A 17,131-nucleotide genomic window follows, 5' to 3' on the forward strand; every position below is an offset into this window, starting at 1 on the left:
GATTCTTATTACCCAAGTTACTAAGAATATTACCAGTGGCATACAGGGAGCTTAGCCAATGAGCAGTCAGAAAAGGTGTTTCCTCTGTAGTTCACATCGATCCCCAACTTGGCCCCTGCCCAGGCCTAAGGCCTTAGGCTGGGCATTAGACCTGGGCAGGGGACCCCCAGCCCACTCTGATAGCAGGCTCGGCCCCTGCCCAGACCAGAGGAGTGTTAGGCCTGGGCAGGGGACCCCCAGTACACTCCGATCACCTGCCCAGGCCTAAGACCTCTGGCCGGGGCCTTAGGCCTCTGGCCAGGGCATTAGGCCTGGACAGGGGCGTTAGGCCTTGGCAGGGGACCCCCCAGCCCTGTGCAATCACCAGCTCTGCCCCTGCCCAGGCCTCAGGCTTCTGGCCGGGGCGATTACCAGCTTCGCCTCCCTGGGTGGCTTCTGGCGCAGCCCGCCCCGCCTCCCCAGTCCCTGATCTGCAGCCCGGATCCCACGGGTGTTGTCTGGTGCTGCCCGCCCCACCTGCAGTATGCAAATTTAACGGCCATCTTTGTTGGGTTAATTTGCATACTCTTCTGATTGGCTGGTGGGCATAGCGAAGCTACGGTCAATTAGCATCTTTGTCTTTTATTAGTGTAGATAGTTATCATAGTCCCAGGAATAAGTTATTTAACATTTCTAAGTTTCTTTGTCTATAAAATGGGAATAATAGTACCTCCAAAAGTGTTTTTTAAGAGGATTAGATAATGCATGTAAAGACTGAGAATAGTGCCTGATACTTCATAAAGTCTCTCTATAATGGTTAGATATTATTTCCAGTATTTTCATTAATAGCTGTAGTACTATAAAGTGTTATTTTGAATGGTGAAATCAAAAGTTGTAGGCCCGCCATAGCCAGTTTTGCTCAGTGGATAGAGTTTGGCTTGCAGACCAAAGGGTTCTGAGTTTGATTCTGGTCAAGGGTGCCAGCAACCAATTCCAGCATGTCATAATTTCAAGAGTTTCATCAAAAGGTTGATGAAACTTGGGAACTCAACAGGGTTGAGTCACACATATAGTCACCTGTTGGAAATGGCTAAAGGCATTCATTTCCCCAAACCTGAATAGGAAACTGATTGTGGCTGCCAGACAGCTAAAAGGCATCTTAATCTACATGTTATTGCCTCCTACTGGCCAAACACCTGAACAGCCATAGGCTAATTCCCCCATTCTGAGAATGCTTCTGTACCCTTTGAAACCTTACCCTTTGAAGTGTATTACCTCCACCTTGCCTTAGGACAAATTGTGTTAATAAAACAAGGGTCCTATACAAGGAGGTAGTCTTCAGTTCCTTTAGCTAAAGGTCCTCTGACCCCCAATGCCTTTCAAAATTATATCTTGTCTCTGGACTCTTTATTAGTCTCTGGATTCCTACGTCATCCACGCACAGCCTTTTCCAGATTCCTGAACCCTTCTTGATGCTGGAACAAGAACCCTGGCACAAGGGCATGTACCTTGGTTGCAGGCTGCTCCCTGGCCCAGGCCCTGGTCAGGGCTGGTGCAGGAGGCAACCAATTGATGTGTTTCTCTCACATTGATGTTTCTCTCTGTCTTTCCCTCTCTCTTCCCTTCCCCTAAAAATCAATGGAAAAATATCCTCAAGTGAGGATTAACAAAATTAATTAATTAACTAATTAAAATAAATTTGTAGGCCCTGTGATAGGGCCCAGTTTTATTTTATTAATTTTATTAATTCATGAAATTTCCAGGGCTGGGAGCCCCTGCCCTTAATCACTATGCTCTATATATGGAATTGTTGGCTTCTCACCTGCAAACAATTGGTCTCAAGCCCAACAAAGAAAAGGAAGTGCTTTGCTAAGTGTCCTCTTTATACAGGAAGAAATGCTGAGTTCGCTGCCTGAAGACACTACATATATCAAGGTCTCACACACAAGGAGCCTGCTGCTGAGATGGTGTAGTTGATACCGTTGTAATTAGCTAATTATCCATATATATAAAAGCCTAATATGCAAAGTGTCCCCTCAGGAGTTTGACCAACTGGGAGTTTGATCACTCGATATGATGTGTGCTGACCACCAGGGGGCGGCACATAATGAAGGGAGGCCCCTGCTGTCAGCCTGCAGCCAACAGCTGCTAGGAACCCTACCTATGCACTAATTTCGTGCACTGGACCTCTAGTTAATAATAGAAAAGGAGCCAAGGGGAAGCCAGACATTATAGGCATGTCATTTGGGCAGCTTCACCAGGAAGCTGCAACTTTGCACTCTCCAGGGAACCACCAGCCTATTCCCTGTGAAACACTCGGGGAAGGGACTGGACAAAGGGAAGATAGACACATGCCCAGTAAAGTTGGGGTGACAGCGAAGGTGCTGCCTATCAGTCACACCTCAGAACAGAGGTCATTGGTCAGAATGGGCATGGCCACTGCAAGCGCATGGAAATTTGGGATATATAATCCCCTGGCACTTTTCTGTGTGGCCCATGGCCATGAGTACCCTCACACACAGTGGACTAATGGACTGCAACTAGCCTGATGCTGGACTGGATCTGTCTCCAACATGGAAAGGAAATTCTGGACACTGGCTTTCCTTCTAGTCTTACTAAAACCCCAGATACATTTCTTCTATGAGTGGACTAAGGAAAATGGGACTTGAGAAACACAGGGATTTAATTCCATGTGAATAAAAATCACTCTTTCTCCTGTGTGAATCGCAGAAAATTATTTTTCTCGGAATATCATAAGAAGTTCACTCCCAGCAGTGCCCAGTGGGGAAAAGGAACCCCCACGTCGTCCAATATCATGGTGAGGTCAGGGAGTGGGATTGGGAGAGGAGATGGATAGAAGGCAGTGTGACTTAGTCGGAGGAACTTGATGTCTGATCCCGGAGGGTTTTGTAGGAGTCCAGAAAATGTCTCCCAGAATACTCTGGCATGCAGATTATTTTGAGCTGAAGGTAAAGCTCAACAAAAAGAAGAATTTGCTTTTCTTACCTCCTCCTAACCTGCCTGAGGGAATTCATAAAGAAAACTTGCTTCAGTAAGGGAACCCTAGCATATCGATCTTAACATAAATGAACTGTGGCAGACAGGGAGGAACCTGCAAAGTCTCCTAGATTCTCCTCTGTGTCCCATTGTTCCTCGATGGCTCAGCAAGAATTGGTTTACTGCATCTTTGCTCTTTTTCTTCTACCTGTGAATTGCCTTTTTTTCCATTTGAAGTCCCCAACCCCTGCCTCCCTTTCCTTAGTTCAGAATGCCATACATACCTCATTTTGCCTCAGTATCTTTGGAATTTTTATGTTTACGTCAATTCTGCATATGTACATGGCAAAACTTGATTTTCTCCTGTTGATCTGTTGTATATCATTTGAATTATTTGACCAGCCAGAAGAACTGAGGGGAGGAGAAAGTTGCCTCATCCCAACCATTTCAAATCCCAGCTCCAGCACAAACTGGCTTTGTGACTTTAGGCAGATTGTTTCACCTCGCTGAGCTTCTTAATGGGTACAATGGGGATCTTAATAGGAGTCACTTTATAAGGTTGATAAGAAGATGAAATGTAATGGTTCATATAGAGCACTCAAAACAGGTATACTCTAAGCGCTCAATAAACATTAGTTATCATAATCATGATGATGAATAGACCACAACAGACAGAACCTGAAACCAATCCTATATAACTAGTCCTATATAATAAAAGCCTAATATGCAAATTGTTCTACAGGGAGTTTGACTGCTCACTATGATGTGTACTGACCACCAGGGGGCAGCGTAGAACATGGAGGGTGTCAGTGACGTGGCGCTGGCAGCAGGCAGCAGTGGAGGTGCTGCTGACTCCAATGGGACCTGACAAGAGCAGGACCACAGTGGGATGGCGGAGTAGGTGAGCAGGTGGCGCCAGGACAAGGCGGGTGCAAGCAGGGTCCCAATCGCCCCGCCAATCACCCCGCAGATGGCTACCAGCGGAGGTGGCAGGGGGTGGGGCCACTGCCTGGCTCCCAGGAGCTGAGGGAGCCGGCGTGGGGGGGGGGCAGCCCTGATCTATCACCCTGAAGGCAGGATGGTGGAGCAGGTGAGGGGGCAGTGTCAGGCCACAGCAGGGTGCCAGGTGGGACTGTGGGGCTCGGGGCACAAGCTGGGGCTGTGAGCCTGGGGGTGCGAGCTGGGTCTCAATCCCTACAGGCCACCTTGAGGGACCCTACCTGTGCACGATTTTGTGCACCGGGCCTCTAGTATAAAATAATATTAAAAGTAAACTGAAATTTAAAAAAAAAGTAGAGAAGTCATAAAAAGGCTGCCACTTCCCCAAAGTGAGGAGAATTTGCCTGGGACAACAAAGGTAGGTGTGTCTTGAGCTCTCACTTGTTTAGGCCTAATGCCCAGCAGCCAAGCCAGGAGGAGGACTTGTGTGACACTGTCATTAGTTAGCATGCAAGCTCCAGATCTACAAATGCTATTGATGATGGCCTGAGTTCTGTTCGCTAGTCTGACTCCCACACAGCCCATCAGACCAACTGCTAGGAACTTTCTAGTGCCACAGCAGGTCCCCATCCAGGGCCCTGCCCTTCCCCTGGGTTCCCTGAGGGGCACAGAGGTGAGGGGCGGGGGAGAAGCTGGAAACACTAGGCCCAAGAATAACTGCATTCCAAAAAGGCAGAGCTCCAGCTTCTGTGTCAAGCTTTTGTGGGCAAGGGCAGTAAGATCTCTCCTAAGAAGCCCTGAGGCCACTGGTAAGAGGACCTGGCCTGGGATGGCTGGCAGCTGGGTTCTTAATTGTCCAGGAGCGAGAGAGATGCAGGCAAGGCGCCAGAAACTCCTTGCCTTGCAGGCAAAATGCTTTCATGGGGAGAGCCAGAAGAGATGCCCCAGTAGATTAGAAAGGCTCCTCTTTGAAGTAGGAGCTTACTTTACCTCCCAGCCAAGGCCCTCACTGAAGGACAAATTCTGCCTCCAGGGTGCTCCAGACTAGAGGCCTTTTGAACTGTCAGGCAGCATTGAGGACAGGTTCTTCCAAACCTGGTACTGCTCTCCCCATACAGGGAAGTGTGGAGAAGTGGCTTGGAAGACGCCAAGAGGGAGGGGAAAGATGCAAGGAGCAGGTGGGGCCGGGAGGAGGAGCTGGCTGGAGGCTCGGCCTCTTACTCCTCAGGAAGAAAGTAGACTCTGCAGGCTGCGAAGTCTCAAGCCCCAGTCCCCACCTTGGTGCCCTGAGCCTCCCCTATCATTTGGGAGCCCTGCCTCCCCAATGCACCCACAATGGGTGACTGTTGCACCCATCAATCACCTATCATGGAGCCCGTGCACAAAGAACCACTGCTGAACGCCCAGACAATGTTTAGGGAGTCTCCTTCTAGACAGCAGGCCATCCTGGGTGAGTGTGTGTCAAGTGTATGTTGTGTCTGGCCCTGGGAGACAGAGAGCCAGGCCTGCCCATCTGGGCCCTGCCCACCTGGACCCTAAGGCTGCCTGGCTGGACAGACCCTGGGGGGAGAGGCAGGGCCTCACTTGCCCCGCCTGCACCTGTGGGTGAGAGAGTTTTGTAGGATGGATGTAGGGGTGGCTAACTTCAGAGCACAGGAAGAGAGGGGATCCTCTCTTTAGGACTTCACACCCTGGGCCTCGAATTACATTCTTTCCCACCTGTATCCCCTCAGTCATGTTCATTCCCTCTCAGTTTCTTCCTTCTCTACCTTTATACGCTCAAGCTCACCCTATCACTCCCTTCCCTTATTTATCCTTGCCCCCCCCCACTATTCACCTTCTTATTCTTTTTCCCTCTCCCTCCTCTTCCTTCTCCCTACCTATGCCTAGCAAGGATGTCAGCTTTTGGGGATGAAGCTCTGGCTAAATGCTAACATTTCCTTGTCAAGTGAACCCAGTCTGCCAGCACATATCTTTTAAGTACCCACAAAGCACAGGAATGGCAGGTGCTGTGGGGAAGTAAAGCCAAATAAGGCAAGGTTCCTACCCTCGGTGCACTTGTAATCTAGTTAGGAAGATAAGGTGTGCTCACATGAAAAGGTAACTAGCAAGTCAAACGTAGCAAGGCATCTTGGATTTAGGCAGTTTCTGGGTAAATGCGGCTGAGTGATGTGCTTCAATTCTAAAGGGCTACCAGACTATACCAAAAAGGGGAAGAAGGTGGTAGGAGCCCAGGACCTTTCCTAAGCTGAGGCCCATCCGCCAATAGTAAAATCCACAGACCTAAAATACAGTACTGGGCAGTCCCAGATGGGCAGACCCCTGAGTCATGATGTCACAAAGACCTCTCAGAACATTCCAGCCATCCTTGAGCATGCAGGGCTGCCACAGGGCAAGTGCATCATTGAACAGTGCCTTGGTTAGAATATGAGTACTATAGCAGAGTTGTTCCTGGTTGCCTGGACTTTTTTTAAAATATGTTTTTATTGGTTTCAGAGAGGAAGGGAGAGGGAAAGAGAGAGAGATAGAAACACCAATGATGAGAGAGAATCATTGATCAGCTGCCTCCTGCACGCCCTTTATTGGGGACTGAGCCCGCAACCCGGGCATGTGCCCTTGACCGGAATCAAACCCGGGACCCTTCAGTCCACTCTATCCACTGAGCCAAACCAGCCAGGGCTGCCTGGACTTTTGATAGTGATGCCTTGTTGTTCTGAGCCACAGTCATAACTACAGGCACTGGATGAAACTCCAGGGTTGCCCTAGAGACCTGACCTACCCCACCCCAAAGGCTAGGCTCTTAGAGATAAAGTGGGCCTCTAGGTGCTGTGTTTTCTGGCCTATAGAAACAAAGGGTATTAGGCCTGAAAGGAAAAGCATCTGCTGAATGAAACTGACACTCCCTAGCTGTGTGGTAGATGGCACACAGAGGGACAGGTGAGGTAGAAAATCTTAAACACATGGGAAAGATTTTTGTCTTATTGGGGCAGTAATGCTCAGTGTTTCCACTGTTTCCCCTACCTTTCTTCTACTGCTTTTGGAATTACAGTTCTTTGGGGTCATAATTGAAATTGCATACTTGTTTGTACATTTTATTATCTGGCCACTCTCTAGCCCATATATAGGGTGTTCCACAAAATGTATACATTCACTTTGAATAATTATAAAGGCAACGTTTATTAAAATACATTTTTTAATATATCTTTATTGATTTCAGAGCGGAAGTGAGAGGGAGAGAGAGATAGAAACATCAGTGATAAGAGAGAATCACTGATCTGCTGCCTCCTGCACACCCCCTACTGGTGGGGTGGGGGGATGGAGCCTGCAACCCAGGCATGTGCCCTTGACTGGAATCGAACCTGAGACCCTTCAGTCCACAGGCTGATGCTCTATCCACTGAGCCAAACCATCTAGGGCTTAAAATACATTTTAGCCCTACCTGGTTTGGCTCAGTGGATAAAGCATCGGCCCGCAGACTGAAGGGTTCCGAGATGAATTCTGGTCAAGGGCACATACCCAGGTTGCGGGCTCGGTCCCCAGTGGGGGGCATGCAGGAGGCAGCTGACCAATGATGCTTTGTCATCATTGATGTTTCTGTCTCTCCCTCTCCCTTGCTCTCTGAAATCAATAAAAAATCAACCTACACCAGGAGGTCATGGTTCAATTCCCGGTCAGGGCACATGCCGGGGTTGCAGGCTCGATCCCCAGTGGGAGGTGTGCAGGAGGCAGCCGACCAGTGATTCTCTCTTATCATTGCTGTTTCTATCTTTCTCTTCCTCTCCCTCTCTGAAATCAATACAAAAATATTTTAAATACATTTCATTTTCAAAATTGGGCTATCAGCTGTTAAAGTATGTATACATTTTGGGGGGACACTCTGTATATAATTGGTTTCTCCATGTTTTCTGGAACTGAGGAAGATACCTGCCAAGAAACAAAACAACAGATTAAAAAATGTGTTCAAATTAATAAAGCAGCTAATAAAGCAGCAATTATATGGGTTTACACAAGTAAGATCTGCTAGGCCATTTTCTCAGTGTTGCCTTGAAAAGAACAATTAGGTCTCTAACCCTGAATCAAATTTTGTGGAAATCCCCAAAGCAGTGATTTGGCTCTTAATTGCAAAAGAGCCTTTGGAAGGTGAAGAAGGTCTATTATAGCCAACATCATCAGACATAGAGTGTACACAGATAAGCCAAAGAAACGCTTGACAATTATAGGTTATGCAAACATAGCTCTGCATTTATTCTTTTTAAAAATATATTTTATTAATTTTTTTTGTTTTTTACAGAGAGGAAGGGAGAGGGATAGAGAAATAGAAACATCGATGAGAGAGAAACATCGATCAGCTGCCTTCTGCACACCCCCTACTGGGAATGTGCCCACAACCAAGGTACATGCCCTTGACCGGAATCGAACCTGGGACCCTTCAGTCCGCAGGCCGGCGCTCTATCCACTGAGCCAAACCGGTTACGACTCTGCATTTATTCTTTACATTTCCTTCTCTTGTCTTTTATCAACAATGTACCAAAATACGAAGGTTATAAGAATATTCTTCAACTCTAATTCAGTGTGCTGTAGGGTCTGCTCCAGCTTTGTCTGGAAAACAAGGAAGAGCACATCCCAAAAGAATATTCTAGAGTATACAGACCTCAGAGGTGAAATATTTGGTTAAGGGATATGGGGGAAGTGGAGGGAGAAGGGGAGCATTATACAAGCACACAGACCCAAACCAAGAAGCTGAGTGCCAGTCTCTTTAGTTGCCTAAAATCTGCATCACCATACTCGGTAAAGAAAAAACTCTAATTTTTCCATGTGTTTTGTGTCTCACAAGAGTAGGAGAATTTGAGTTCTCAGGTCACAGAAGTATCAAGGTGATATGAAATCTTAAAAACCAAGTGATGTTTAACTTTCACCCCACTCCCCACTCTTATCCAGAAGCTTCCTGTTGAGTATGGTGGCCAGCTTCATTCCCATCTAGTCACCACCTTCTCTTAAAACAAGTGGCAACTTCTGAGAGGGGTAACCAGAAACTTGATTCTCACAGTGGCATTTAGCTGGATTTTCCTCTGTTTCCAGAAAATACCTTCAGAGCAATTGAGGTCAGTGTTGTCTGTTGTCTTTGTTTGCAGTGCTCTGGGAATACAGCACTTTGGTTGTGATCACTTATTCTAGGTGGGAATCCAAGAGTACTGCCACCACCTACACTTAGTTATGCACTGGGACCAAAGGTCCTCCCGACATCACATTTGGATAAGTGCCTTTGAGGGATCTGGGGGTGGCCTGGATAGCTGTTCAAGGGGTGCTTATAACACCAGCAATGATGATCCCTTCCACACGCACAGGGCTGTACCGTTACAAACTATTTCATATACATGACTTCATGACAGTCTCAGATACCCAAGGACATATGCAGAGGATGTACTATCTTGACTTGAGAGAAAGGAGACCTGAGGCTCAGAGCAATGAAGTGACTTGCCTAAGGTCACACAGCTGACAGGTGGTGGAGCCTCCTGATGTGACGGTCCTCCCAACCCTCCCAACATTGCATATCAACTCCTCAAAAAGGGAAGGGTTTTTTCTTTGCTTTCTCAGCCTGAGGCACAGCACTGCAGTGAGTTGGGATACATTCTTTTTTTTAAAAAAATACTTTATTTATTTATTATTATTTTTTGTTAATCCTCACGTAAGGATATTTTTCCATTGATTTTTAGGAAGAGTGGGAGAGAGAAACATCAATGTGAGAGAAACACATCAATTGGTTGCCTCCTGCACATGCCCTGACCAGGGCCCCGGTTGGGGAGGAGCCTGCAACCAAGGCATGTGCCCTTGACATGAATCAAACCCGGGAACCTTTGGTCCATAGGCCGATGCTCTATCCACTGAGCAAAACTGGCTAGGGCTCTCCTCGAGGAGAAACTGGCTAGTTTCTCCTTGAGAAACAAATGCCTCCAGGGAAGCGATAAAGTTTGGGTTAACAGAGGAGCCAAGAGAGAACCTGGGATCTTCAATTTAATGAAAAAAGAACTAGGAGTGGGAAAAAGAAAGGGGATTGCTTCCATATACTCCTGAAAAGTAGGAATTAAAAAACAAACACTTCCTGGTATCTTCCTTGATGGAGGTCCTGCTACTGTTTTCAGGGTTTCTGTCTCAGTACTATTGACACTTTGGGCTACCTAAAACTGTCCTGGGGAGGGGCTGTCCTCTGCATTGTAAGACATTTAGCATTGCTGGCCTCTAACCACTAGATGGCAGTAACAACTCACCCAACTCCCCATGTTGTGACAATGGAAAAAAGTCTCCAAACTTGACAAATGTGTCTTAGAGGGCAAACTCGCCCAGGCTGAAAACCACTGCTTCAGTCCATCCTCTTCAGAGCAGCCAGATAGATGTATGCAAGTCACCACCATCTCACTCTCCTGCTTCCTGCCTTGCAGAGGCTGCCAATGTTTCCAGTCCCTTTTCCCTGTTTCCAGTCCCTTTTCCCTCAGTCCCTTTTCCTTCTTGCTTCGAGATCGTTGCTCTAGCTCTGCACAACTGCTTATAGATTGTTCCCACACAGTCATGCTAGTTTTTGTCCCCACACTCATGCTAGTTTTTTTCTGCATGGTGTCCTCCTGTCAGTTGTTTATCTCGTAAATTCTACCCAACCTTCAAGATTTGGCCAGCTGTGGGCATCACGTGGATATCTATCCTAAGCCCTTTCCCTCCTCCAACCAGAAGACTGTGTCAAGCACCACCTCTATGCTCCCAACAGCACCTCCTACAAACCTCTATCATAGTACTCATCACCCCATCCTGTCATTGTCTTTCACTCTGTGAGCTCCTGGAGGGCAAGGCTGTATTGTATTCAAATTTGAGGCACAGTGCCTGGTGCCAGGGTTCTTGTCCCAGCATCAAGAAGTGTTCAGGAATCTGGAGAAGGCTGTGCATAGATGTTAAATAAGAAGAGTCTAGGGACTAATAAAGAGTCCGGAGACGAAATATAATTTTGAAAGGCATTGGGGGTCAGAGGAGCTTAGCTAAAGGAGCTAAGTTCTAAGGTCTTAGGTTCTCCCCGTCCCCAGGACCCCATGCTTTTTATTAACACAATGTGTCCTGATGCAAGGCAGAGAGATACACTTCAAAGGGTCAAGGTTTGGTACAGAGTCCATTGTCAGAATGGGGGAATTAGCCTATGGCTGTTCAGGTGTTTGGCCAGTAGGAGGCAATAACATGTAGATTAAGATGCCTTTTAGCTGTGTGGCAGCCAAGAAATCAGTTTAATGTATCCTATTCAGGTTTGGGGAAATGCTTGCAGCCATTCCCAGATGCAGCCCTGCTGAACATACTGGAATTGGTCTCCGGCAGCCTGGCATGTAGCACTTACTTAGCAGTTTGTTGAAGTGAACTGCAAAGAACAGTTGAAAGCACACTAGGTTGTGTCAAAACACCAGGATTCTAGTCTCACTTCTGCCACAATCTAAGGTGATCACTTCCAATCTCTGAACTTTTGTTTCCTCATCGGAGGAATCAGAAATGTCTTTAAGAGTTGGAATGGACAAAAACTAACACCATTTCCCCCAAGAACAGGAACAAGACAGGGATGCCCACTCTCACCACTCCTGTTCAACATAGTACTGGAAGTATTAGCCAGTGCAATTAGACAAGAAGAAGAAATAAAAGGCATCCAAATTGGAAAAGAGGAAGTAAAACTGTCCTTATTTGCAGACGACATGATATTATACATACAAAACCCTAGAGACTCCATCAAAAAACTACTAGACTTAATACATGAATTTGGCAATGTAGCAGCAGGATACAATAACCCCAAGAAATCTAAGGCATTTCTATACACCAATAGTGAACTTTCAGAAAGAGAGACTAAAAAAACAATCCCATTTATTACCGCACCAAAAAAATTAAGCTACCTAGGAATAAACTTAACTAAAGAGGTAAAAGACCTCTACTCAGAAAACTACAGGACGTTGAAAAAAGAGATAGAGGAAGACATAAACAGATGGAAGAACATACCGTGTTCATGGATTGGTAGAATCAACATCATTAAAATGTCCATGGAAGAACACGTGTTCATGGATTGGTAGAATCAACATCATCAAAATGTCCATACTACCCAAAGCAATCTATAAATTCAACGCACTTCCCCCCAAAATACCAATGGCCTACTTCAAAGATCTAGAACGAACTCTCCAAAAATTCATCTGGAATAAAAAAAGACCCCGAATAGCTGCAGCGATCCTGAGAAAGAACAAAGTAGGTGGGATCTCAATACCAGATATCAAGATGTATTACAAAGCCACTGTTCTCAAAACTGCCTGGTACTGGCACAAGAACAGACATATAGATCAATGGAATAGAATAGAGAACCCAGAAATCGGCCCGAACCAATATGCTCAATTAATATTTGACAAAGGAGGCAAGAACATACAATGGAGCCAAGATAGTCTCTTCAATAAATGGTGTTGGGAAAATTGGACAGATATATGCAAGAAAATGAAACTAGACCACCAACTTACACCATACACAAAAATAAACTCAAAATGGATAAAGGACTTAAATGTACGACAGGAAACCATAAAAATTCTAGAAGAATCCAAAGGCAACAAAATCTCAGACATATGCCAAAGCAATTTCTTCACTGATACAGCTCCTAGGGCAGTTGAAACTAAAGAGAAAATGAACAAATGGGACTACATCAAAATAAAAAGCTTCTGCACAGCAAAAGAAACCATCAACAAAACAACAAGAAAACCCACTGCGTGGGAAAACATATTTGCCAACGTCATATCTGATAAGGGCCTAATCTCCAAAATTTATAGGGAACTCATACAACTTAACAAAAAGAAGATAAACAATCCAATCAAAAAATGGGCAAAGGATCTAAATAGACACCTTTCAAAAGAGGACATTCAGAAAGCCAAGAGACATATGAAAACATGCTCAAAGTCACTAATCATCCGAGAGATGCAAATCAAAACAACAATGAGGTACCATCTCACACCTGTCAGAATGGCTATCATCAACAAATCAACAAACGACAAGTGCTGGAGAGGATGTGGAGAAAAAGGAACACTTGTGCACTGCTGGTGGGAATGCAGACTGGTGCAGCCACTATGGAAGACAGTATGGAGTTTCCTCAAAAAACTGGAAATGGAACTCCCATTTGACCCTGTGATCCCACTTCTAGGAATATATCCCAAGAAACCAGAAACACCAATCAGAAAGGATATATGCACCCATATGTTCATAGCAGCACAATTCACCATAGCTAAGATCTGGAAACAGCCTAAGTGCCCATCAGTAGATGAATGGATTAGAAAACTGTGGTACATCTACACGATGGAATACTATGCTGCTGTAAAAAAGAAGGAACTCTTACAATTTGCAACGGCATGGATGGAGCTGGAGAGCATTATGCTAAGTGAAATAAGCCAGTCAATGAAGGAAAAATACCACATGATCTCACTCATTCATGGATAATAAAGACCATTACAAACTTTTGAACAATAATAGATACAGAGGCAGAGCTGCCTCAAACTGATTGCGGGGGAAAAAAGGAGACATATGTAATACCCTTTGTAATACTTTAAGCAATAAAAAAAAAAGAAATGTCTTTAAGAGTTGGAATTGCTGATAGTAAAATGTCCCCTTTTTTTCATAGATGTTTCCCAATGGGCAGCGCCATACCCACCCCCTTCCTGAATGTGCATTCATAGCTTCCTCTAACCTTCTCTAACCTTTTTCAAAGTCTTTTCCTATTGACTATTTCACTTGACCCTAGAAATAATTATGGAAGCCTGGTAAATGTAATTTCAAACAGGACGATTCTTCATTATGGAAGACTGAAGAATATGTGGTGGTGTGATAATTGAGCAAGTGCTGGGCAGGGGATTAAAGCAAGTTTTTTCACTAAATACCTTATATTGTTAGTCAGACTTTTGAATTATGTGAATATGGTATCTATTTAAAATCAAAGATAGTAAATACAACCAAATGAATGGCATTGTTTCCCATTTCAAATCCTTAAGAGCAGGTGAGTTATGGACCCAAGGCCCGTGGACAGATCACCCCATCCTGTAATTGCTGTATGAAAACCCTTCTGGCTAAGTGCACTTGCAAACAATCAAGAGCAATGAAGGCTACAAAGCACCACTGTAATTTATCTTCCAAGTGCCTTAATCAGGTTCACTCCCAGGCAGAAGAGCATAAAAATAAACCTAAATTTCATAGCATATGCCACACAAAAAAAGAGGTGAAGATTTCAGACCCTAATGTTGACCAACTGATTTCTACCTGTCATCTTGTAGCCCCTCACTATACAGTCTTGACATTCACCTAAGGAGATAAACTTAGTGGATGATCTCTGCCCAGAGGAACAGTGGAGAGATAACGGGCCTAAAACTCAGTAGATTTAGTGACAGATTTAGTAATGTCAATAAGTCTTCTGTATCCCTACCTGTACTACCTGCCCTTTCTTCCTTTCCAGGTTGTTCTCATAACTATCAATTAAATGAGGCCTGTGCAGCACTAAATGTAGATCAGAGGTTATATTAACTTTGCAATCATGACCATGGCTTTCATTGAAGAGTTTCATCATCACAAGATAGCACAATATAGAGTACTAGTGGCCTGGTACATGAAATTCATGCACGGGTGCGGTCCCTAGGCCTGGCCTGCAATCAAAGCATGAGCCTCTGGGTGGAAGGACAGGTCCCAGCTGACCTCTGGGCCCTGGGCAGCACCTGGGCCCCTGGGGACCTGCGTGACCCCCTCCGCCTGAGTCACAGCGCCCAAGTCCCCACTCGGAGTTTCAGTGAGTGCTGCCAGACGCCTTGGGCCAGGGCACAGCCTGAGCCTCTGGGCCCGCATGGAAGCCGGGCAGGCAGCACGCTCTCTCCAGGCCAGCCTCGCAGACCGGCTCCTGCACCCACCAGGAGCCCGATGGGCCCCTGAGGTCCTACTGGCTGCGGCCTGGCTCACCCAGAAGAGCCGGGTGGGTGTGGGGCAGCTTTCTCAGGGGAATCTGGCCCCAGCCCCCAGGTAGCCAGTGAGAGGTCATGCATCACCAACACCTGTCATGTTCCATGCCGCCCCCTGGTGGTCAGCGCATGTCATAGCGAGCAGGTGACCTCCCATTGGTTGAGGGGACAATTTACATATTAGGCTTTTATTATATAGGATAAGTGTGAATACCACCTCCTTATTCTGTAAACCCTGCCCAGTAAGATGAGGTTGATGAAAATCACACAGTGCAGGTGTTTGTCATAAGGAGAACAAATGTCAAAGTGGATAAAGGATGCAGATAAAAAATAATTTCATCTTCTCACCTAGAGGTCCTATGGTCACCTGAGGTGTTGATCTATAACAGGCTGAGTTTCACCTTTTCAGATCTTTATGTGGTTACTTTTAGCAGTGAACATGCAATGCTTTATTTCAAGTGGTCAGTATACTCATTTTTTTAAAATATTTTTTTTATTGATTTCAGAGAGGAAGGGAGGGAGAGATAGAAACATCAATGATGAGAATCATTGCTCAGCTGCCTCCTGCACACCCCACATGGGGATGAGCCGCAACCCAGGCACATGCCCTTGGTTGGAATCGAACCCGGGACCTTTCAGTCCGTAGGCCAACGCTCTATCCACTAAGCCAAACCTATTAGGGCTCAGTATATTCATTTTAATAAACATAATGATTGTTGCTGCTCTACCACTAAAAGAAAAATCAACACTTAAGCAAATATTATGTGTTAGATACAGAATGCATGAAAACTGAAAGGAAGTGCAGTCTCAGTTTTAAAAGCATCCTAACTGGAATTTTAAATAGTATTTGATTCACCCAGAAAAGGAACTAGAAAAAAATGTCTTTATCTATTACAATAGCAGCAACTACCATTTATGACACATTAGGCACTGGCATCGTAATAGGTGCTTGGTATACATTATGTCTATAATTTTACACGGCTCAGCTACCTTCTTGGGTTTTTTGTTTTTTTAAGTGATAAAGCTACCTTGGGTAGATTGCTTGATCTTGTGGAGTCGTATTTTAAAAAATAAAAAAGACCTTTGATTTTACTTTTTAACTTTTATTATGCATTACATAATATACTGCATAAACTTCTAGCAGGAGTAGATGAGCAAAACTGAGTTATTTTTAATTAATCAGGAAGTGCTTCCTTAGTCAATATTCTCCAAACCCTGAAAAACAAATTAAAAAGAAAAATGTGAGAATTCTGTTCCCGTCAAAGATGTACATGTACTCTTATTTCTAGTGTCACCAAATGGCATTCTGTTAGTAAAGTACTTTTACATCCCACATTTCTTTCACTGCAACAATAACTTAGACTGAATTTTATAATCACTAAAGTAAGAAAGAATAACTTATAATGACTTCTAGTTTTCATTTTCTTTTTTTAAAATGTTTTTATTGATTTTTAGAGAGAGGAAAGGAGAGGGAGAGAGAAACATCCATGAGAGAAACATCAACATCTATCGGCTGCCTCCTGCACACCCCCTACTGGGGATTAAGCCTGAAACCCAGGCATGTGCCCTGACCAGGAATCAAACCCGAGATCTCCTGGTGCATAGGTCCACGCAGCCACTGAGCGACACAAGCTGGGCTAGTTTTCATTTTCTGACAGCAGCAAACATACCACTTTATATGAAAAGACCTTCCCCCCACAATCAGAACTAAAGTCAAGCCAAGTATTTACTATCTGGATCCTTCTCTAAAGCACTCTGAGAGAGTCAGAGAACAGTAAGGTAAAAACCGTTGTATAAAATAATAGTCAACATGAGGAAAATACTATTAGCCTCATTTCACTTATTTTGACAGGTGAATAAAGGAGGAATGGCGAGGTTAAAAGTCGTTTAAGTCAGTAAGGAAGTAGCAGAGCCAGAATTCAAGTTCAAGGCCCCCCAACTCCAGAACTCTTGCCCTATGTAAGCATAACATGACACTAGTTATTCAGAAGACCCACTCTATCTAAATCAGTTCACAACCAAATACTTCAGAAATTATGGAGTAAAAGATTAGTGAATAGCATTTGTGGATTATAATGAACAACATAAACTGATGAACAAAAACAGATCCAGAGACAGAGAAGCATGGATCAGACAGTCAAACCTCAGAGGGAAGGTAGGGGAGGGGGGGGTAAGGGGGAGAGATCAACCAAAGGACTTGTATGCATGCATATAAGCCTAACCAATGGACACAGACA

At 44.9% G+C, this 17,131-nt stretch overlaps 1 protein-coding gene across 1 annotated transcript in view; it reads right to left on the minus strand.

Moving 5' to 3' along the window:
- Positions 1 to 15,981: 15,981 nt before the first annotated feature.
- NDUFA1 (NADH dehydrogenase (ubiquinone) 1 alpha subcomplex, 1, 7.5kDa) overlaps positions 15,982 to 17,131 on the minus strand; it is a 4,840-nt gene continuing 3,690 nt past the window's right edge. Inside the window, exon 3 of the mRNA XM_005859424.2 lies at positions 15,982 to 16,109. Within this exon, the coding sequence (XP_005859486.1) occupies positions 16,089 to 16,109 (21 nt within the window). The 3' untranslated portion in view covers positions 15,982 to 16,088. The remainder of the gene's footprint in view (positions 16,110 to 17,131) is intronic.

The sequence above is a fragment of the Myotis brandtii genome, unplaced genomic scaffold (genome assembly GCF_000412655.1).
Source record: "Myotis brandtii unplaced genomic scaffold, ASM41265v1 scaffold126, whole genome shotgun sequence".
Classification (NCBI taxonomy): Eukaryota; Metazoa; Chordata; class Mammalia; order Chiroptera; family Vespertilionidae; genus Myotis; species Myotis brandtii.